Source organism: Leptodactylus fuscus, chromosome 8 (genome assembly GCF_031893055.1).
Source record: "Leptodactylus fuscus isolate aLepFus1 chromosome 8, aLepFus1.hap2, whole genome shotgun sequence".
NCBI classification, from domain to species: domain Eukaryota; kingdom Metazoa; phylum Chordata; class Amphibia; order Anura; family Leptodactylidae; genus Leptodactylus; species Leptodactylus fuscus.
Genome location: NC_134272.1, coordinates 59,721,903 through 59,741,594, shown reverse-complemented (window position 1 = coordinate 59,741,594; position 19,692 = coordinate 59,721,903). Strand labels below are relative to the sequence as shown.

Here is a 19,692-nt window from a genome sequence, read left to right as displayed (position 1 = left end):
CCAGCAAGCACCAGAAGTCTCAGTGAGCACCCTCTTTCTCTGCTGCTGATGACTCATATCCCTGCTCTCACACACAGCACACATTGCTCGCTGAGACTTCTGGTGCTCGTTTCTGGCTAATTAACATATTAATAAAAACGGGCTCATTCAAAAACTACTGAGGCGATTAATATACAAAGGTATGTGTGGAATAGCCTTTCTAAAGGCTTTCAAAAGGTATGTGTGGTCATGCGTTTTCTAAAGGCTATGAAAGTATATGTTTAGTTAAAAAGGACTTTTCCCACTGATAGAGCCCCTTTAAATTCCTCTTCTTTTTCCACCATCTGAATGGGTCCTAAGAATGCTTAGCACCTATAGATCCACTTATCATATATGTAAACATATGTGAGATAATTACAGGCACTTATAAATTATAAACTTTATTCATTATAAAACATATGACTTCTACAATAAATACAAGTAACAGATAACTTTACAGAACCCATTTATTCCAGTTGACTTCAGAAGGGAAGATGCCACCCAGTCTCAGCGTGCAGTCGATGCTGGGCTCATAAAATATTGTTACGTCCTCTGATAGTTTGCTTTTTTTGAACAGTTGAGGGATTCCAGATTTTGAGAAAAGAGACACTTTGGTGGGTTTTTCAATGAAGCACTTTTTTATGCAGCCCATTTGTTCAAGAACCTAATGAAAACACAAGAGAACTAAAAAAGGTGCGCTTGTCATAATAATAATTACCTGTACATAACAGAATACAAACAAACACGCTCAATTAACAAAGTTATAAAATCAGAAGATGTGAAAGCCATCGGCTAAGCTATGCGACTTTACATAATTTTATACTGTCAGTATTTGTAAGCCACAAGCATGAATAGGTCTAAGTGGGCCTTAAAGGGGCTCTAACACTTGATTTTCGCTATTTTAGATAAACATATGCCTGAATAGTCTTTAAAAAAGGCTATTGAAGTCCTGCTAATAGTTTGTTAAAAGACCCCCCACCCCGTTTTAATATGCCTTTTAAATGTATATGTAAATAAGCCGTCCGTGCACTGTGGGCATTCCCATGCACTCCTCTGTTCACGTCCACCTCTGTGGTTCTTCTATGTAAATCCCTCCCTCCTGCTTTCGATTCACCAGCTCCAACTGTCTCTTCCCTGATTCTGGAAAAGGACCCGTGATGATGTCACTACTGCTCTGTGATTGGCTTGTCCCTGTGATGACGTCATTACAAGGTCCTTCGTCGTCTTCTAAGTAGTGATCTATGCACAGCAGGGGCTTCAGCTCCCTGTGTCTATCATAGATCTCCATGTGAAAATCCATTGATACAGCCCCTTTAAAGAAGATATTCTACCTACTCTAGTTCCTAGCAACTTTTAATAGGCGCTTCCTGCACTAATTCGGGCACAGTTGGATTTTTTTCCCTCTAGCTCTTACCATTTGAGCAATCAATGCTGTTCGTTTTGGTCTCTGATATGTTAGGCTCTGTACTGTAAGGTGCGCCATGTCAGGCAGGGAAAGGTGTGATACAAAGCTCCAGTGTCAGAGCTCAGATTCACACCCCTCGACTGCTCCTACCTGACAGTACAGAGCCTAAATATCACCAAAACTAACGGCATTGATTGCTCAGGAACAGTGAGGGCTAGAGAAAAAAATCCAACTGTGCCATAATCAGTGGAACAAAAGCTATCAAATGATGCAGAAATGGTGAACATCCCATTTTAAAGTACATAAAATAAATGGCCTATCTACAGGAGAGGTTATAATTTTTATAATCAACCCAAGTCTGGGTGCTCAGGCCTCAATCGATAATAGTACAGAGCAATCCTCACACATTCTGGCAGTCTGATGCCAATGATCTAACATTATGTGAAATTTCCAGTCAGGAGAGGTATGTTTTATCATCATTACCTGCAATAACTCCAGTATGACGACAGGCTGCAGCACATCGTTGTAATGTTGTATTAGGGTATGCTGTGTAATCCCTGGCTTGGTCATTACTTGGTACAGAACAGCCTCCAGCATTCCTTTGCACACTGGTTTATTTAGGCTGCCATCCACAATCCTCCATGGCCTTCCAAGGAAACAACAATCTGAATCCCTAAAACAAAAAGGAAAATTCACTTTAAAGTTTCACTAGGACATGCTTTTCCAAATAAAATCGCAATGTCTCCTTGATGTGATAGGACAGGGATACAATTTACTGATCAGTCTGTAGGCCTTTCCTAGCTGTCCTTATAGGGTTACATTTTCTTACTTATCCTTCAGTTTCTTTGTATCCTATAAATGGACATGGCAGGATCAGAGACCTCACCCCATCCACAAGTAGTATAAAAATTTAGGTTACATGCTGTTGGGATCATAAAGGGTGGACGTCGTCAATGAAATAGGTGTATATTAGAGCAGCACGCGTCTTCTATAACATCTGTCGTGGCCAATTTATTATTATTCTATTATATTATATTCTGCTGTGTTTATAGTCCTGTTTGCATACAAAAATTCAGTCCATCTCCCATATTGCTGAACTTTATATTTTCAGATGACCTCTGGGTAGTTTATAGTACCATCTAACCTATTTAGGGGGATTACACATACATATCAGTCTGCAACCAAGGGTTACCCTACTGATCACTACTGGACCTAGGCGTCATTGTAAATGATGCTGCAATACTCAACCAATTTATTGTATTGCACCATGCAAAGCCAATTTACAGTCCAGTTCAGCTGTAAATATATCACTTACCTCTCAAGTATCCCCATAGAATCTCCTGTAAAGAAATCAAAGTAGAATATTAAAACTGCTAATGTATTAGCTCATGCAGACTATACCTAAGAACCTTCATATTAACATTTCTAAACAACAGAAAAATCTGTTACGTCAGATCAAGATAATAATAACTAGCTTTATTAAAGGGATTCTTGTCAGGTCCAAAGGTTCCTATTGTGGGCCTTAATAAGAGCAGCATATACCTTTATGGCCACCAGCCAATGAAGCAATGCAGAGATCATAGATTGTAAGCCCTCGCGGGCAGTGTCCTCTACCCCGCTGTGCCAGTCGGTCATTGTTAGTATTATATCTACCTGTATATTCTGTGTATTGTATGTACCGTATTTTCCGGACTATAAGCCGCACATAAACACCTACGATTTCCTCAGAAATCGGCTTATATATGGATGGAAGCGGCAGCAAAGACTGCGTGCCGCTTCCATACATACATAAAAGGCACCGTAAGGGTGCATTCACACTACCGAACGCCGGCGTGTATCACAGCCGTACACGCCGGCGTTACAGCAGGGCTGCCGGACACTTCCTATTCATTTCTATGGGAGCAGGCATGCGAGCGCTCCCCATAGAAATGAATGGACAGACACTTCCCATTCATTTCTATGGGAGCCGGCATGCGAGCGCTCCCTATAGAAATGAATGGAAAAAAGCAGTCCATTCATTTCTATGGGGAGCGCTCGCATATCGGCTCCCATAGAAATGAATAGGAAGTGTCCGGCAGCCCTGCTGTCACGCCGGCCTGAAACAGAACGTGAAACTTACCCAGCGGTGCAGGGCGGGCGGGCATTCAGGCCTCCTCTGCCTCCGATGTTCCGTCCTTCTCCTCCGGCGCTCGCTGATAATGGCCGGGGCGCATGCGCAATATCATAATGCTTCTACTGCGCATGTGCCCTGGCCATTATCAGCTTGCGAGCGCCGGAGGAGGACGGAACATCGGAGGAAGAGGAGGCCTGAATGCCCGCCCACCCTACACCGCTCGGTAAGTTTCACATTCTGTTTTAGGTTTTTATTTTAAAACAGGGGGGGGGGGGGGGGGGGTAGTTTAACCTAACGTTTACGGTTGGGCTCTATCAGCATGATTTTGCTGATAGAGCCCCTCCTCGCCTGCCGAGCGCTTCCAATAGAAGCGGCTGGCACGCGGGGGGTTAAGCGGCCGCTGGCAAAGTCTGCCTGCCGCCGCTTTCAATAAGATATAATGCGCACCGGACTGCGGCTTATAGTCCGGTGCGCCTTATATATGAACCGAGACGGACTATAAGGCTCTCATGGGCAATGCGGCTTATAGTCCAGTGCGCCTTATAGTCCGTAAAATACGGTAACCCCCAAATGTAAAAGCACCATGGAATTAATGGTGCTATATAAATAAACAATAATAATAATCATCATCATCATCTTTTTATGGAGATGCAAATCGGCCTCACGCTCACTGGGCACAGGCCACATTTGGCATATTTGCCTACGGACGGCTACAAGTGCTTTGGCTCTTCTCTGGACGCCCAGTGATGCTCCTGTACCTGTGAATGACACTTTCAGCCTCTGTCTCACAGCAAATCCCCATCTCTGATGCTTTTGCCAGATGATCTGCATATCAGTAATAAGAAATGATAATCTCTGCACTGCTTCATTGGTTTGTGGCCACAAATGGTATATTAAAGGCCCCTATACAGCACTATCATTGGTTGTGAAAGCATGTTGCAGCTAAAATCTATGAGTCCAGGTGAGAGCACAGACAGAACCAGGGATTATAAGCAGTAGAATCTGTGTCAGAAATGACAGGACAGCAATCTATGTATAGGAGTTACATACACTCTACAGCAGTGGTTCCCAAACTTTCTGAAGGCCGGACCCACTTTTGGATGAGAATTTTGTCAGGAACCCCTTCTCTCTACCGTACTTTGTTGTATATGAAAAATAAATGTCCCTACCTGTAATCTGCCTCTTATTCTGCTAATTATATGCAATCTGTTTTCCAGGATGTAATTAGGAAAACAGCACCTCTGTTCGCTGTCTCTTAGGACAACCCCCTTAGCATCATGCATGACTTTTTTCAATAAGCCTAATAACATGATGTGGGGATTATTGCCAAACTAGTGTTTCTATTCCAAAAGGAACAGATACATCCTGCATATATTTCCCATAATCCCCCAGTGTAAAGGTGCCCACTCTGTAAGGAGCGTTATTTTCCCCTGATCTTGTTCTGCTATAATTTTCCGTATTTTGTGATTTTTACCCTCCAAGATACACATCTTAATGGCAATGACAGTCGCAATCCAATGGTCTTATTAAATATGCTTGTACTCCAGTGTCATATGAGATACAGCGGGGCGCGGTCACACATGTGAATGGTATTGCTAGAATTCTGTTCTCACCTGTATCTAGTTTTGGTGTGATGGTGTCACTGTCAGACGCTTTTGGCCCTACAGGAACCTCAGTCTTTTCTGCATCATTTGAGTTCTCAGAGTCCACAGTCTCTACAAGTGCTTTCTTTCTTGGGGGTTCATTCGTACTTGTATCGCCATCACCTTGGTCTTCAGAGGATTGTTGTCCCAGCTCGGAGCAATCACTGTCTTTACCTAGAAGTGCTTTGTCTTGTTCTTTCAGAGTGTATGAATGGAGAACCCAGGGGTCAGCGTGACTGGTGGCTACCAGCCTAGGGCAGGCTCCTCCAACTTGTAGCACTTGTCTGTATGTGACAAGATCCTAAGAGAACACACAACATTGAACACATGTGTAAACCTATGGTAAGTCCTGGAAATTGTTTTTTTTTTTTCTTCTTTAATCTAATGAACATTTGCACCAAATTGTCTGTCAAGATATTAAAAGCTAGAACAATTCTTCAGTATAAAATGTTCCTGAAATGTCAGGGTAATAACCAATGAGACATGATTGTAGCTTCCACATTGGTGATCACCCAGCTTTCTAAGACTTCTGAATGGCAGATCTGAATAGTTGGCCAGCTATATCATGTGACCAGCACACATTTTCGGATGGTGACCATCTTACCTTTGCTTTGATCACATGCCTATGACTCACCTGCATGTATTCCTGTAAAGATTTTGTCCTTCCATTTTCTACATCTTCATATTTGATAAATCTTTCTCCAATATCTGACACTTTCATTCCCAAATATGAACCAGCCTCGATAGCAGAAAAGATTTCCTGGATACAGTCCACATCTTCTGGGGTGTAGCCGTGGCTCTTTGTACACTGACTTATGAATGTCTCCATGTTCTGATCTTTGATGTTCACGAGTTCAGTGAAAAGAGGAGGAAGGGAAGGCATGTCTGCGATAAAATCACTGAAGGAACCTAGAATAAAAGTATCAGAAAGAACTGCCCTTTACATGTGATCCCAATATCTCGGTTTTCTAGCATCTGCTTCACCATAAGACGTCTGTAACAGAAGGTGCTCATATAGAAAAGACAACCGATTTTAATAATAAAGATAACATATAGTTTACTAGGACATTTGTCTTTGGGTCTTAAACTTCACAAGTCATGTTTCACGGTAAATAATATGTTTCCAGTGCTGTCATGGATGCAGTGGTATTTTTGGGTTCTTTTAGGACTTTTCTAGCAACACTGTATGATTCTCTGAAGGCCCTGGTTTCATATCACCCATCTTTGATCTTCAGAAAGAAAAGCAACCGGAGTGTCCGCTTCCACCTGATCTCTGTAATTTGTCTATGGAGCCACTTTCCTTATATTCTCAGTTCCATACCTCCCAACTTTTGAAGAGCAGAAAGAGGGACAAAATGTGCAGCGCTCTGTGGCAAATTTAGCTCCACCCACTTTTATGTTGACTCTGTCCATTCTCAATCATTTTTCCTGTTCCCCCACACAGTATAATCCTCCTACAGTCACCTGTAAATTATATGTCCCCCCTCCATCTCTCCCCCAGTTTCATATGACCCCTTCATCTGCCCTCATTTTCATGTCCCCCCTCCATCTCTGCCCCCAGTTTCATGTCCCCCCCCTCCATCTCTGTCCCCAGTTTCATGCCCCCCTCCATCTCTGCCCCAGTGTCATGTCCCCCATCTCTGCCCTCAGTTTCGTGCCGTTCCCCCCCCCTTCATCTGCCCCAGTGTCACGTGCCCCCTACATTATGTTACCCTCAATGTGCAACACAAAAAACCCCCTTTATATTCACCTTCCAACACTCCCTCGCAGTCTTACTCGCTCCCAAAGTTGTAGGCACGACGTAACGTCATTACATAACGCCTACACATGCCGGAGCGCAGCGTTAAAGCAGGAGCTGAGCTGTGACAGCTCCTGCTTTAATCGCCTATTTATTTAACTCATCAGCATCCTCCAGACGCCGTTGAGTTGAAACCGGGATATACCTCCCGCCGACCGGGACAGGACACCGAATCCATGAATGTCCCGTGGAATTCGGACGGTTAAGAGGTATGCAGCTCCGTTACTTTTCTGACCGATGCTCCATTCACATCTATGGGAATAAGATAAGATAATCCTTTACTAGTCCCACCATGGAGAAATTCAGTGTGTTACAGAAGCATGGAATGAGGGATCTGCTAGAGTTTACCGTCCTGGTAGCCCCATAGAAGTTAAAAGAGTGGATTTCATGCAAGTTCACTGGAGCTCCATTTACAAGGAAGCTTTAGGGGAACTTTCGATCCCCCGTCCTCCTGAGCGCCAGGGAAACCTGACCACTGAATCATCCCATTTGCCACCGTCTAAATTAAATCAAATGTACAGCACATGAATAAGTAGTTCACTTACCTGAGCCCATTAGCCTTCCGCTTAAAGGAGTATCTCTCAGTTTCAGCCGTACTTGACAAGAGTTAACGACCACATTGTCATTTGGATTCAGATTCCTTAAACTGACTATTCCAGGGGCGCAATAACCTCTCATCAACAGATAGTTAGTATGAGATGCCTGACGTGCCTTCACTTCTATCTTACGTTTACTTCCCAAACCATCATCATCTTCATCATCAAAATCCTCATCATCTAGTCCATCTTTTCCAAGACTGCACCAAAATGATTAGAAAAGTATATGAGGAAAAAAGTGACAAGAAACACATTGTTACTAAAATATCCTGCATATAATAACTTAGATACTGTGCCAATATGTAACTTGTATTATCTATAAACCTAAATAGTAATCTGGAATGTCTGACCAAGAATAAAACAGACATGCTCAAGGAGTTTGTATAATCCTGTATTATTATACACTGTAGAAGAGATCAGATACCTTTTCATGACTTCATTCTCCACCAGTGTGCTGTCCACCACTACAATCTGGTCTGGGATTTTCACATTCACAGATATTAATCCCAGAACCAAGAGAGACAGAATGGTCACGCACTGACCCCCGGGTCCATCAAAAGGAAATACCAGCATATCAGATGGAGATTCACTGTTCTGGTCACCAAAAGAGAACGTGTCTCCTTGATCCACATTTCCATAAGACCTCAACTTTTCCAAAAACTGATAAGATTCTGTACAAATTGTAGATGGAAAGCGCCAAGTGAAAAGCCTATTGGAATAGAAAATCCTTCAATTAGTCATAAAACATACTGAGTGAGCAGGAGATGACTGGATATCTTACCATGGGTTCACACTAGTGTTCAGCTCTCCATCGTTCAGGTCCGCATGGGGATCCCAACGACGGAGAGCCCGTCCACTAAAAAAACAGTTATCCGCAAACACCTGCGTACCACATAGATTGTAATGGGGTACGCCAGGTGTCTATCCAGTTTTAGTATAAAACCAGCGGAGATATAAGTCCTCCATGCAGGATTTTATGAGGTATCTGTGGCACACAGATGTGAACCTATCCTTACCTGTAGTAACCCTGTGATAGCTGGAAGGACATTGGCACAAAAGGTAAAGCGCGGTTTTTCTTTGGTCCTAATAAATGATTTCCACGACGACGGTTTACCAATCTCTTCTTCTGAAATTCCAGGAAGGCCTTTTGCAGAACGTCATCGCGATACTGTCTGTACATGCGAAATGTCTGTAAAGGAATAAAAATAACCCGATGACATCAAATGATCAATTCCTGAATAAATTATTACAAGACAAAGACAAGTGGGCAGATTTACTATAGATTATTAGTACGGATTATGGATGTCACAGCATTATGGGGCCTACAAAACAGTAAAAACTGACAGCTGAAGTCAGGTCCAACTAAACTGTGCGGCATAAGAGTTAGGAAATCCCGTTAGGCTAAATTCACACTACCAGTGAACTTCCGTTCTGATATGTCAACAGAATCAATGTGACAATAAAAACAGGAGGTCCCTTCCATAGATTTTCCATGTAAATGAAAGATGCGAAAAGGACCTCTAGTTTTTATCTTAACACTACAGAGAATAAAGACAAATGCAAACAGAAAGTCTTTTATATCCATTAATGTCCGTTGTTCTGATCCTCTGACAAATGAAAACAGAGGACTCTTGATGGTAATGTGAACATACCCTTACATGTCTGGGGTTTCCATCCTTTCGTAGGAATGAGGAACTGGGGAAGATGTTGAAAATTTAGGAATAAAAAAGTCTAGAAGATATATGCTTACCTGAAGAGATCGCCAGGACTTCATTTGCATATCTGAAAGTGCCAGCGTACTTAAAATAAGGTTCTGTAACACTAATACCTGGATGTCATCCACACTGTACGGACAGAGGAAAAAGCTTAGAGAGACTTCAGATACTGAACAGCAGGTACACAAAGTACTGAAATACCGAACAGCAGGTACGTAAAATACTGAAATACCGAACAGCAGGTACACAAAGTACTGAAATACCGAACAGCAGGTACGTAAAATACTGAAATACCGAACAGCAGGTGCACAAAGTACTGACATACTGAACAGCAGGTACACAAAGTACTGACATACTGAACAGCAGGTACACAAAGTACTGACATACCGAACAGCAGGTGCACAAAGTACTGACATACCGAACAGCAGGTACACAAAGTACTGACATACTGAACAGCAGGTACACAAAGGACTGACATACTGAACAGCAGGTACACAAAGTACTGAAATACTGAATAGCAATTACACAAAGTACTGACATACTGAACAGCAGGTACACAAAATACTGACACATACTGAACAGCAGGTACACAAAGTACTGACATACTGAACAGCAGGTACACAAAGTACTGAAATACTGAACAGCAGTATTGTATTGAAATACTGTATTGAAATATTGCATTTAATTTTATTGTATTGCAATTGTATTGTATTGCAATATTGTACTAATATACTGAATAGCAGATACTTGAAGTACCGAAACAGTGAACAGCAGGTACACAAGGTACTGAAACACTGAACAGCAGGTACACGCCACAGGCCTAATCGTTGTAACTGATGCCACTAGGCTACAGTTCGTCTTCCACTTTCGGCAGACTGTTTGCTTTCGGGGCACTGATGGAGGACCAGGCTAGTTTCTGGGCACACAGAATAAGGGTCACCCTAGTTTCAGAGAACATGGGGCACTGATAGTGGGATCTGCCATTGTGCTATACAGTAGCACAGCAACCCTAATAAACCTACTGGGCATCTGATTGAGGAGCAAAACGGAAAAGAAGTCAGGGGAAACTGTCACAAACTAAGCAGATCTTGCCATGAGAAAGGTATGACTGATCATCCAGGACACAATACCTGTTGAGGATTTCTAATGCTTTTTCCTGGTTGAATTCATCACCTACAGCCAAAACACGAAACCTGCCAAATAAGGAACATGACATGGATGTATTATAACTACATACTGCAATTCCTCTATGTAAATAATATTTAGAATTAGTGACAAAAAGTAGAAATTGTGAAAATGATAGAAAATTAAAACACTAAAACATATTAGGCATGTGCAGATCTTTTCATTGTAAAATGGTTCAGGTTGCCACTCTTATAAAAGCTACGTAGATGCAGAAAAAAAAACTGCTCAGTTTGGTTCGTGATGTTGGTTTTTGTTATTTAAGTGAAAGTCACTGCTGCCAAACACAGGCTTCAGCGCTGACCTACAGAAGTGGCACATCACTGCTGAGGCCAGCACAACTAGTGATCATTTACAAGTCAAAAGGGGAACTATTTGTCCTTAAAGAGGCCCTTTCACCACCTCCACCTATTCAAGTTCTTATAATTTGCTAATAGGCCCCACACCACTGACTCCAGAACAGTTGGAAATTTCTCTCTAGCCCCCACCGTTCCTGAGCAACAAGCACAGGTAATTTTGGTGCCTGATGTTACATATAAGCTCTTTACTGTACGGTGTCAGGCAGGGGGTGTGATTCAGATTAGGGACAACCAGTGTCGGAGGTCCGAATCATACCCTTTGTCTGCTCCTGCTTAATACTGCCCTCCTCCTGACAGTACAGAGCCAAAATAGTATTTCAGACACCAAAGATAACAGCATTGATTGCTAAGGAACGGTGGGAACTAGGGAAATTTTTTTTCAACTTACCAGAATCAGTGGTGTGGCACCTATTAAATTAGGTAAAAAGCTGGACTTGTTGGGGGAGGTGAAAGGTCTTCTTTAAGCAGACTGCCTTTTCAGGCCACCTTGTGATGTTTGTTGAGTCTTATAGACCATACATGCCCTGCTAAGGATTTTAGGAACGGTTCAGTACCCCTTCTGACCCACATCTGTGACCTGACACCCAGCCAGTGCCAAGCTTTGCACAATAACCCTGAAACAGGTGCCTGCAGATGGGTTATTCTTTTTTTTTTTAGAGATGCTATTTTAGTTTGGCTTTAAACCTAGATCACACCACTAGGTTTCAGGAGACTCAGGCATTGATCTCCTTCCAAAAAGTGGTGCTAGTGCAGTGTAGTGTAGTGTAACCCTACTCTGCAATGATGAGAGCCAAAAACCTTGAACAGCTGTCTGTACATGGGAATCTCTTCCTTCTGGAGGAGTCTTACTTGCCTGGTCATTATTCCCAGATTAGTACCCGGTTTTCAAAGAAACCTAACGGCATAATCTATAGCAGTCTTTCTCAAAGTGGGCGATAACGCCCTCTTGTGGGCGCTGGAGGCCTATAGGGGGGCAGTAAAGGGCACAGAGAAGATTGGGGGGGCGTTGAAGCAGTTTAGGGGGGCGATGACTAATTTAAAGGGGTGGTATCATAACAATGATTCCATCTATACTGCTTGTTAATGTGGATTTAAGACTTTTCCTAAATACACTGCTTCAGCAAAACTGCTTTGTTTGTCCACTATCTTACTTTATTCACTTCATTATGGACACTAGCACCTGGCCCCCTGCTCATTGCTGAGGGAGCCACATGACATAGCTCCCTGCTGTGTGGGGGGAGAGAGGGGGGGGCTGAGTGTACGGAGCCAGCCTGTGTCTGCACCACACATACACATCACATACACATCACCTAGCTCCCTGCTGTGAGATAGAGGGGGGGGGTTGTGGAATAAGTGCTGCTTTCTTATATAAAGCAGTCTAAATCCTACTGGGCTAAAGGACCTGGTCTCTCTGTTCACTAGGATAAAGCTTTATTATATAGAGCAGGCTGCTAGTGGGCAGAGGAGCCAGGTCCTTTAGGAAACTCCGTACAAGGTAAATCCAAGTCTACAGGACCTTTTGATGACATCACAGGCCCTTCAGTCATCCCATAGGATCACGCTATGTGGTGAGCGGAGCTACACGCTAATTTGGGGGCGGGGCTAATTGACGCGAGCAAACAGGAAGAAAGAAGATTTTTAGGCAGCTTAGAAGGCAGATCAAGCTTCATGAGGCTACCCCTTTAAAATTGTTTTTTTGCTTTTAACACAAACTTTACCGCTCCTTTACGCTTAACACGCGTTTCCTCGTGTAACGCCATCTAGGGGACTAGACAGTAACTATTTCCTGTCCAAAAGTTGTCAAACTGTACCATAGATGGCGGTAAGCTCCAATATTAACATAATGACTGCGATAGTGATTCTTAAGATGTAGTAAAGTAAAAAAATTTGAGGGGCGCTAGAAAATAATTAATTCTCGAAGTGGGCGGTAGACAAAATAAGTTTGAGAACCTCTGATCTATAGGGTGCTACTTTCCAATAGGTGGCGCTAGGAGCAATTTTTTTCTATTTCACCATTGAGGTCATAATTGTATTCCTTACCCATATAATTTTACTATAAATGAAGCACTGTTCACATCAGGGTCATGGTCCCATTATAGAGAGATACCACAATGGAGTGCCAGCTCTGTCATACAATGGGCACCAACAGCACCCAATTTTTTGAGTGCATGCTACACAATTTTTCCCATCATATACAGTATAATGAAGTCTTCAGCACCAATGTGAACAGAACCTTTAACACTTTGAAACTCATTTTTAATTATATGTATTTCTACACTATTTTATACACCATCTGATCAATGCAGGCACAATGTAATATGTATAGATCTGTACTTTTGCTGTCTATCATAAAGGCTATAAAAAGTGAAATGTAGAATCTGCATCAATATGTTGCTACTCTGTAAACTATAGGAAATAAAATTAAAACGCTTTTATAAAAGCTGAATGTTCTGCATTATACAGAGTTCACAGCACTATATGCAATGTGGAATAAGAATATAAACATAAATTATACACCAGCTCAGAACTGAATAGCCTACCATAGAGCTATCATCTGCAGGTGTTACAACCATCTGTACACTATAAAGCACAATATCATGGATGTGTGCTCACTAACATCTCAGGGCCAAGGACACTCTGTAGATGAATACTGAAATGGACTCCTTCCTCTGATGATACCCATACTTTCTACAAAGACAATAGTGATATGAGGCTATGGGTGAGGACAGGTGCAGTACTCTGCTCATACAATGTAAGTACACAACGAGGAGGTGGGGAATAGAACAGTAATCTGCAATTCCTACCTGTTAAACAGCTCATCGACAGTGTCTGGAACCTCATGTGTAGGGTCACCCAGAGCCGAGCTGAACTTCAACTTCAGCCTGTCCACAAACTCTTTAAACTCGGCGGCACAAACCTTTGCAAAAGATAAAAATCACCTGAATTAACTAATAAAGGCGTGATAAGTACTGAACATTTTTGCACAGTGTGCTCTCCGTTTGCAGAATTTGACTTCATAGTCATTACCTGGGCAGCAGCACCTTGTCACCTCCTGGGTAGGGGGATGTGGCATACACTAAAGTGATTGAAGTAAATAGGGCTATACTAGTGTTTCCTGCATAGCTGGGTGGCCAGGCTGCGCCGCTGTGCAGGGAAAAACATTGAAAGAGCCACATCCTAAAGGGAGTGTCCAGGATATACAGTTTTGCACATGAAGTGTAAAAAAACCAAAAAAACAAAAAATAACATACTCACCTGTCCCTGTTGCTCTGGTGTCTCCCACCACAGTCCACATATGTAAGTACACAAGTGATGTCCTGGTTCCTTTTTTAGGCCACTGATTGGACTTGCACCGGAAGACGCTCTGGGCCACCACTGGATAGCGACAGGGAACACTGCAGCACCAGGGACAGCAGAGTATGTTTTCTCTTGTTTTTTTTTACACCTTACCAGGCCTCCTTGTGCAAAACTGTATATCATGGACAACCCCTTCAAATGAGTAATATGCTCCCCTCTTTATCCTCAGGAGAGGTGAGGATCTTACTGCTATGTCATCACTTAGCATAAAATAACAGGGTTAAGGGGATATCGTCACTCCTTAGGGAGAGACCACCATTTAGGTTTGTGGAGTCTTATTAAGCCATTTTGCACTCCACTGTGCAAAGGAACATGGGATGTAATTAGGAAGACAGCGACTCAGTCATGCAGCCCAATAGAGAGCGCTCACTTTAACATCATGCCCGACCTTAACCCTGTCTAGAAGCCTCTCACCTCTGCCAAGTCAGTCTTCTCTGCGCTGGGCTGAAGAGATCCAATCAGATCAAAACAGCTGTCCTCGGCTGAGAGACTGTACTTGGTAAAATCCCACATCATTGCATTGCAGCAAAGGCCTCTGGGAAGGTCGGGCATGATGTTAAAGGGAGTGCCCTCTATTGGGCTGCATGACTGAGGCACTGTCTTCCTAATTACATCATGGAAGACAGATTTGCATATTCTTCCCACACAAAATAACAATCACTTAAATATAACAATACATTTTAATACAGATTAAGCCTCCTGGTGGAAGAAAAACACAGACAATAACCAGGATAAGCACCATTAGGTACATGGCACATAAATCGAACCTTGGGGTCATCATAATTTTCCTTCCTGTTCATAAATTCTTCACAAAGTCCTTTATCCTGGTACACTTCTGCCAAGCACACCCTAGAACAATGACATGTAGGATAAAAGATGGCTTTGACATCAAGAAGTTACATTATATACATAACATATAGTTATTCCATATATCTATTGCAATCTGTCTTGCTATATAAAATAAAAATTCCTAGTATGGGCAGCTAGTCAGCTTACTGACTGTTTCTAGGAAGCAGAAAGGCTTTAAACAATGTAACTACAATGTAACAATAGAGCTTACAGACTTCCACATGGCTTATTACATATCATAAATGAAAACTGGGTACTTTTGTCACTAATGTATCCTAAGTGAACGATATGCAACATATAAAAGAATGTCCATTTTATCAATGCTATGGAGACTTAACAATGCATTAAATGTGCTACCTGAACTCTACATAGAATTTACCAAAGACTAATACTTATGCTCTTTTAGCAGTGACTAGCTCTGCCTTTAAAGGGATCCTATCATTAAAAGTAAACTTTTTGTCCCTAATATGTAGGAATAGCCTTAAGAAAGGCTATTCTTCTCCAGGCCGCCGTTTGGTATATAATCCATTTTTTTGTCAGTATGCAAATGAGCTCTCTCGCAGCACTGGGGGCAGGGCCCAGTGCTCAAACAGCACTGGGGGCGTCCCCAATGCTGCGAGAGAACTCTCCAGTGCCGCCTCCATCTTCTTCAGGAATGGGTCTTCTTCGCGTCTTCTTCTGGCGGTGCCTTCAAACTTCTAGACCTCGGGCAAAGCCGACTTTGCATGCCTGCCATCCACAAGAAAATGTCCATTTTCTTGAGGCCGCCAGGCATGTGCAGTCGGCTTTGCCTTAGGCCTAGAAGTTTGAAGCTACCACCGGAAAAAGATGCGAAAAAGACCCGTTCCTGAAGAAGATGGAGGCGGCGCTGGAGAGCTCTCTCGCAACAATGGGGACGCCCCCAGTGCTGTTTGAGCGATGGGGCCCGCCCACAATGCTGCGAGGGAGCTAATTTGCATACTGACGAAAACCGGATTATATACCGAACGGCAGCGCGGAGAAGACATCTAAAGGTAGGAGACGAATAGCCTTTCTTAAAAGGGGTATTACCAACTGGCTTGCTCAGCAACTTGCATGCTGTGTGCTCTGTTCCCTTCCTGGTTTTCTCGGTACATTGCTGGGCAGGGTTTCTCTTGCTCTGCTAGGTCCCTCCATAGCAGTATGTTTGCAGTCAGTAATGAGGAATTGGTTGTAAATGAATTACCACAGTATGAAGCTGATGTAGAAGCTGATGTAGCAGAGCTGAATTTGAGTCCGTTTGTAATACATAGAGGTAACGAGTCCCTTATCAGCCATATTCAATTATTCAATTAAACCGACTGATAACTGGAAGAGCCGGAGATAAGAGCTCAGAAATACCAGAGCTCTCACCTCCCCCCTCTCCTATCTGAGAGCAGGAGCTCCGTTACTTGTCTGTGGCAGAGACACAAACAGCTCAGAAATACAGGCTCAGCTCCCCCCTCCCTAAGAGCAGGCAGCTCCATTACTTGTCTGTGGCAGAGAGCCCCCTCCATCCCCTCTATCTAATGATAGGATCCCTTTAATTCCCTGGGAGGGAAAGGAGATATAGTTCATACAGGCTGCTTTCAGTTAGTGGCATACAGTGTAGATATAAACATACATGAGATTTTGGAGTTTTACTATGATCCCAAGTACTATCCCTTTATTCTTTGGCAAATATAACAATTGTTTATGGATTCTTTCTAGGCTTATCAATTGATGACCTATCCTTAGAATATCATCAACTGAAGATCAGAAGAGACCACTGTTTTTGGGGGAGCGCTGTGGCCTCATCAAACAAAACCAAGCCCAGCACCATACATTTTACAGCAGCTGTGCAAGGTATTGCAGCTCAGCCCTATTCACTCGAATGAGAATTACCTGCGAACAGGTCATGTGAACAATAAACAAGGTTAATATACAGTGTTAGAAAGTTAACAGGACCCGTTAGTTTGGATATGACAGAGATAGTAATAAAATCTTCCATAACCTACTTGTAGTTCAGATATGTCTGTGGGTTTTTGATTATGTAGCGAGCTCTCCTTCCGATGGAGTGTGAGGTCTTGTCGAGTGACTCGTCCATGCTGGCATGCATGATATCTCTCACAACTTGCCAAGGAACAAAAGGTCTTTTCACCTATGTAATGATAAAATATATCAGACCATGTTATTTCTCTATTGCCTTGTGCAGTCACACGTATAATACTGCTGTGCGTGTGAAGTATTACCTTCCTGTTTAGGATATTGCTGGCTATTCGACAGAGCATTAGTAAGCCATCTTCTTGTGACGTCCAGGCCACTCGCAGGCGGGTCATTCTTTGTAGCGCACTCTGGTCTGCCTCATCGTGGTATCGGCTTCTCTTGATTTTATCTTCATTTCTATCCTCTGATAAAATATGGGAGACATAAGAAATACATTTCATGCCACTACATCACACAGTATCATTCTCTGCATTTTTCAAGAGAAATAGGGAACAGAATCCCCGAATGGTCTCCGAACGCAGGTGTGACCGTAGCCTTACTGAGCAGCGGCCCCAGCATGATATATAGAGCAGTGAGAGAGATCAGGGAAGAAAATGTCTTAAAAGGAACATATGCGACACATTACTTTGGTCGTAGTTTATCTTTAACCATACTCACTCTTTAACTTCTTTGCTTTCGGCTTTTTCTCAGTTTCTTTCTTTTGCCTTTTTCGCTTTTGGCATCTCCCTCCATGAACTCGCTTGTTACGGTTTGCCGTGGCTTCTTTCACCAATTGAATAAGTTCTCCAGTTTCTGACATAGATACATCTCCAAAGAATTTCTTTTGGTCACCTAAAACCCATAATGACAAAGAAAATTATGTAAGAAGCCCAAATCTTGTAACCAGGACTGTGGCGTCAGTAGGCCGAACCAGCAACCCCTGCTCTGACTCCTCATAACAGCTGACAGACAGAAAGAAGCAGGAAAGCTCCTCGAACGCAAAAAAAAAACTAGTGATTTATGTTTGGAAGTGAATTGGTGACCTTTTTCCTGATTCTACCTCCACAGCCCTGCTTATAACCGCTATATAACACATGAATAATCTAAGATAAATAATCTTTTATTTAATCTTTTAATCAATGACTACTTGAATGCTGCAGTCCCTTAAAACAGCTGATCTGCATGGATCCAAGGTGGTGGACCCCCCAGCATTCACATATCATTATTAGAGATGAGCAAACACTGTTCGGAACAGCCGTTCCGAACAGCACGCTCCCATAGAAATGAATGGAAGCGGCTGGCACACGGGGGGTTAAGTGACTGGCCGCCGGCAAAGCGTACGTGCCAGGTGCTTCCATACATTTCTATGGGTGCGTGCTGTTCGGATTGGCTGATCCGAACAGTGTTCGCTCATCTCTAATCATTATCATAAGGGTAATTAATCAATATGTAACATCTGACACTGTTCAGATAAGACTCCACTACCACTGCACAAAATGAGACAATAAATCAATTAACAGTCTCCTCCCGCCTCCTCTTAATTTAAAGGCTCCTTCTCTCCAATTAGCAAACAGTACTTAAGGACACTGCTTTTAAGACTGCCATGTCCTGCCTTCTTATTCCTAACTTGCTAGCTTTGGTAGAAGATACAAGCGGGACTTGAGAGAAGTTACAGCTTCCATCGGCTACATGTGATTGTGCTGAACTTCACTGTAACTAATGTAATACAACAAATCTATTTATTTTACATAAAAGATTACAAAGGAAGGGGAGGGACGGTGCATGTCTTATGTATTTATCATGCTAAAGCCGAAACGTTTCTAGGGAAACCACGCTGAAGCATTTACCTCTTGAGCCCAGGGGTAGATTATGCTTGTTCAGGAAGGTCTGAAGTCTCAAAGTAAGACCATCTTGTGTAGATGTATTCTGCAAAGAGAACCAAAATTACTGTATTAATAAAACTGAGTATATAATATATGCAAAAGGTATTAAAGGGATTATCCGGGGAACTAAAACTTCCAGTACTGTATTACATGCAGAGGGTCCCACATTGATATTTGCTCCTCCATCCCATCACACTAGTACTGAACTTTTCATAGAACTGTCTGGAAGTCTTGTATTTTGGCCTCTCTCCTGACGTGCTACAGTTTCCCGCATAACCCCTTAAATAAACATTTGTGCCAACAAAGACTGTAAGTGCATGAAACCAACCCTCTTAGTGTTAATAATGTAGCTGATCCAAATCCAATTTCGCTTCAGATGGCTGTAAAAACTCGAGTCGAGACCTCCAGCTCCCAATCCATCTCCAGGAATTGTCCCGTCATCCACCACTTCCCTGCTGCCCCTATGATGAAAAAGACTTGTATTATAAACACATCATATACTGTTTTTGTTGGGAAAAAAAAAAAAAAATTAGATTTGTGCTCATGTTAATTTCCTTGCTATACTGTGCACAAGAATGGTGTGTCATACTGGTGTAGAAAATAAGGACATATTGCTGTGCCCAATCAAAAATCAGCTGCTCCCTCTCCCCTCTCACAGCACACGTCTTGCTAAGGCTGAGGCAGAGTGACTACCATGCTCCCGGCCTACAAGGATTACTACCTATAGATTGTTCAGAAATCCCAAAATCAATCTAAGAAAATCTGCAAGTATGGAAGTACAAGCTGCTGGGTGGGAAAATGCTAGGTGGGTA

At 42.6% G+C, this 19,692-nt stretch overlaps 1 protein-coding gene across 2 annotated transcripts in view; it reads right to left on the bottom strand.

The window, feature by feature from the left end:
- Positions 1-434: 434 nt before the first annotated feature.
- The window catches only part of GTF3C1 (general transcription factor IIIC subunit 1), a 45,832-nt gene continuing 26,574 nt past the window's right edge, over positions 435-19,692 (bottom strand). The window contains exons 21-37 of one of the 2 annotated variants that reach the window (XM_075286006.1): positions 19,209-19,341; positions 18,845-18,923; positions 17,676-17,849; positions 17,264-17,421; positions 17,030-17,172; positions 14,954-15,035; positions 13,634-13,746; positions 10,419-10,481; positions 9,324-9,417; positions 8,590-8,762; positions 7,998-8,282; positions 7,523-7,773; positions 5,814-6,088; positions 5,150-5,480; positions 2,739-2,763; positions 1,907-2,096; positions 435-682 (exon numbers count right to left, since the gene is read on the bottom strand). In XM_075286006.1, the coding sequence (XP_075142107.1) occupies positions 473-682; positions 1,907-2,096; positions 2,739-2,763; positions 5,150-5,480; positions 5,814-6,088; positions 7,523-7,773; positions 7,998-8,282; positions 8,590-8,762; positions 9,324-9,417; positions 10,419-10,481; positions 13,634-13,746; positions 14,954-15,035; positions 17,030-17,172; positions 17,264-17,421; positions 17,676-17,849; positions 18,845-18,923; positions 19,209-19,341 (2,779 nt within the window). In that variant the 3' untranslated portion in view covers positions 435-472. The remainder of the gene's footprint in view (positions 683-1,906; positions 2,097-2,738; positions 2,764-5,149; positions 5,481-5,813; positions 6,089-7,522; positions 7,774-7,997; positions 8,283-8,589; positions 8,763-9,323; positions 9,418-10,418; positions 10,482-13,633; positions 13,747-14,953; positions 15,036-17,029; positions 17,173-17,263; positions 17,422-17,675; positions 17,850-18,844; positions 18,924-19,208; positions 19,342-19,692) is intronic. The other variant, XM_075286007.1, reaches the window with a different exon arrangement.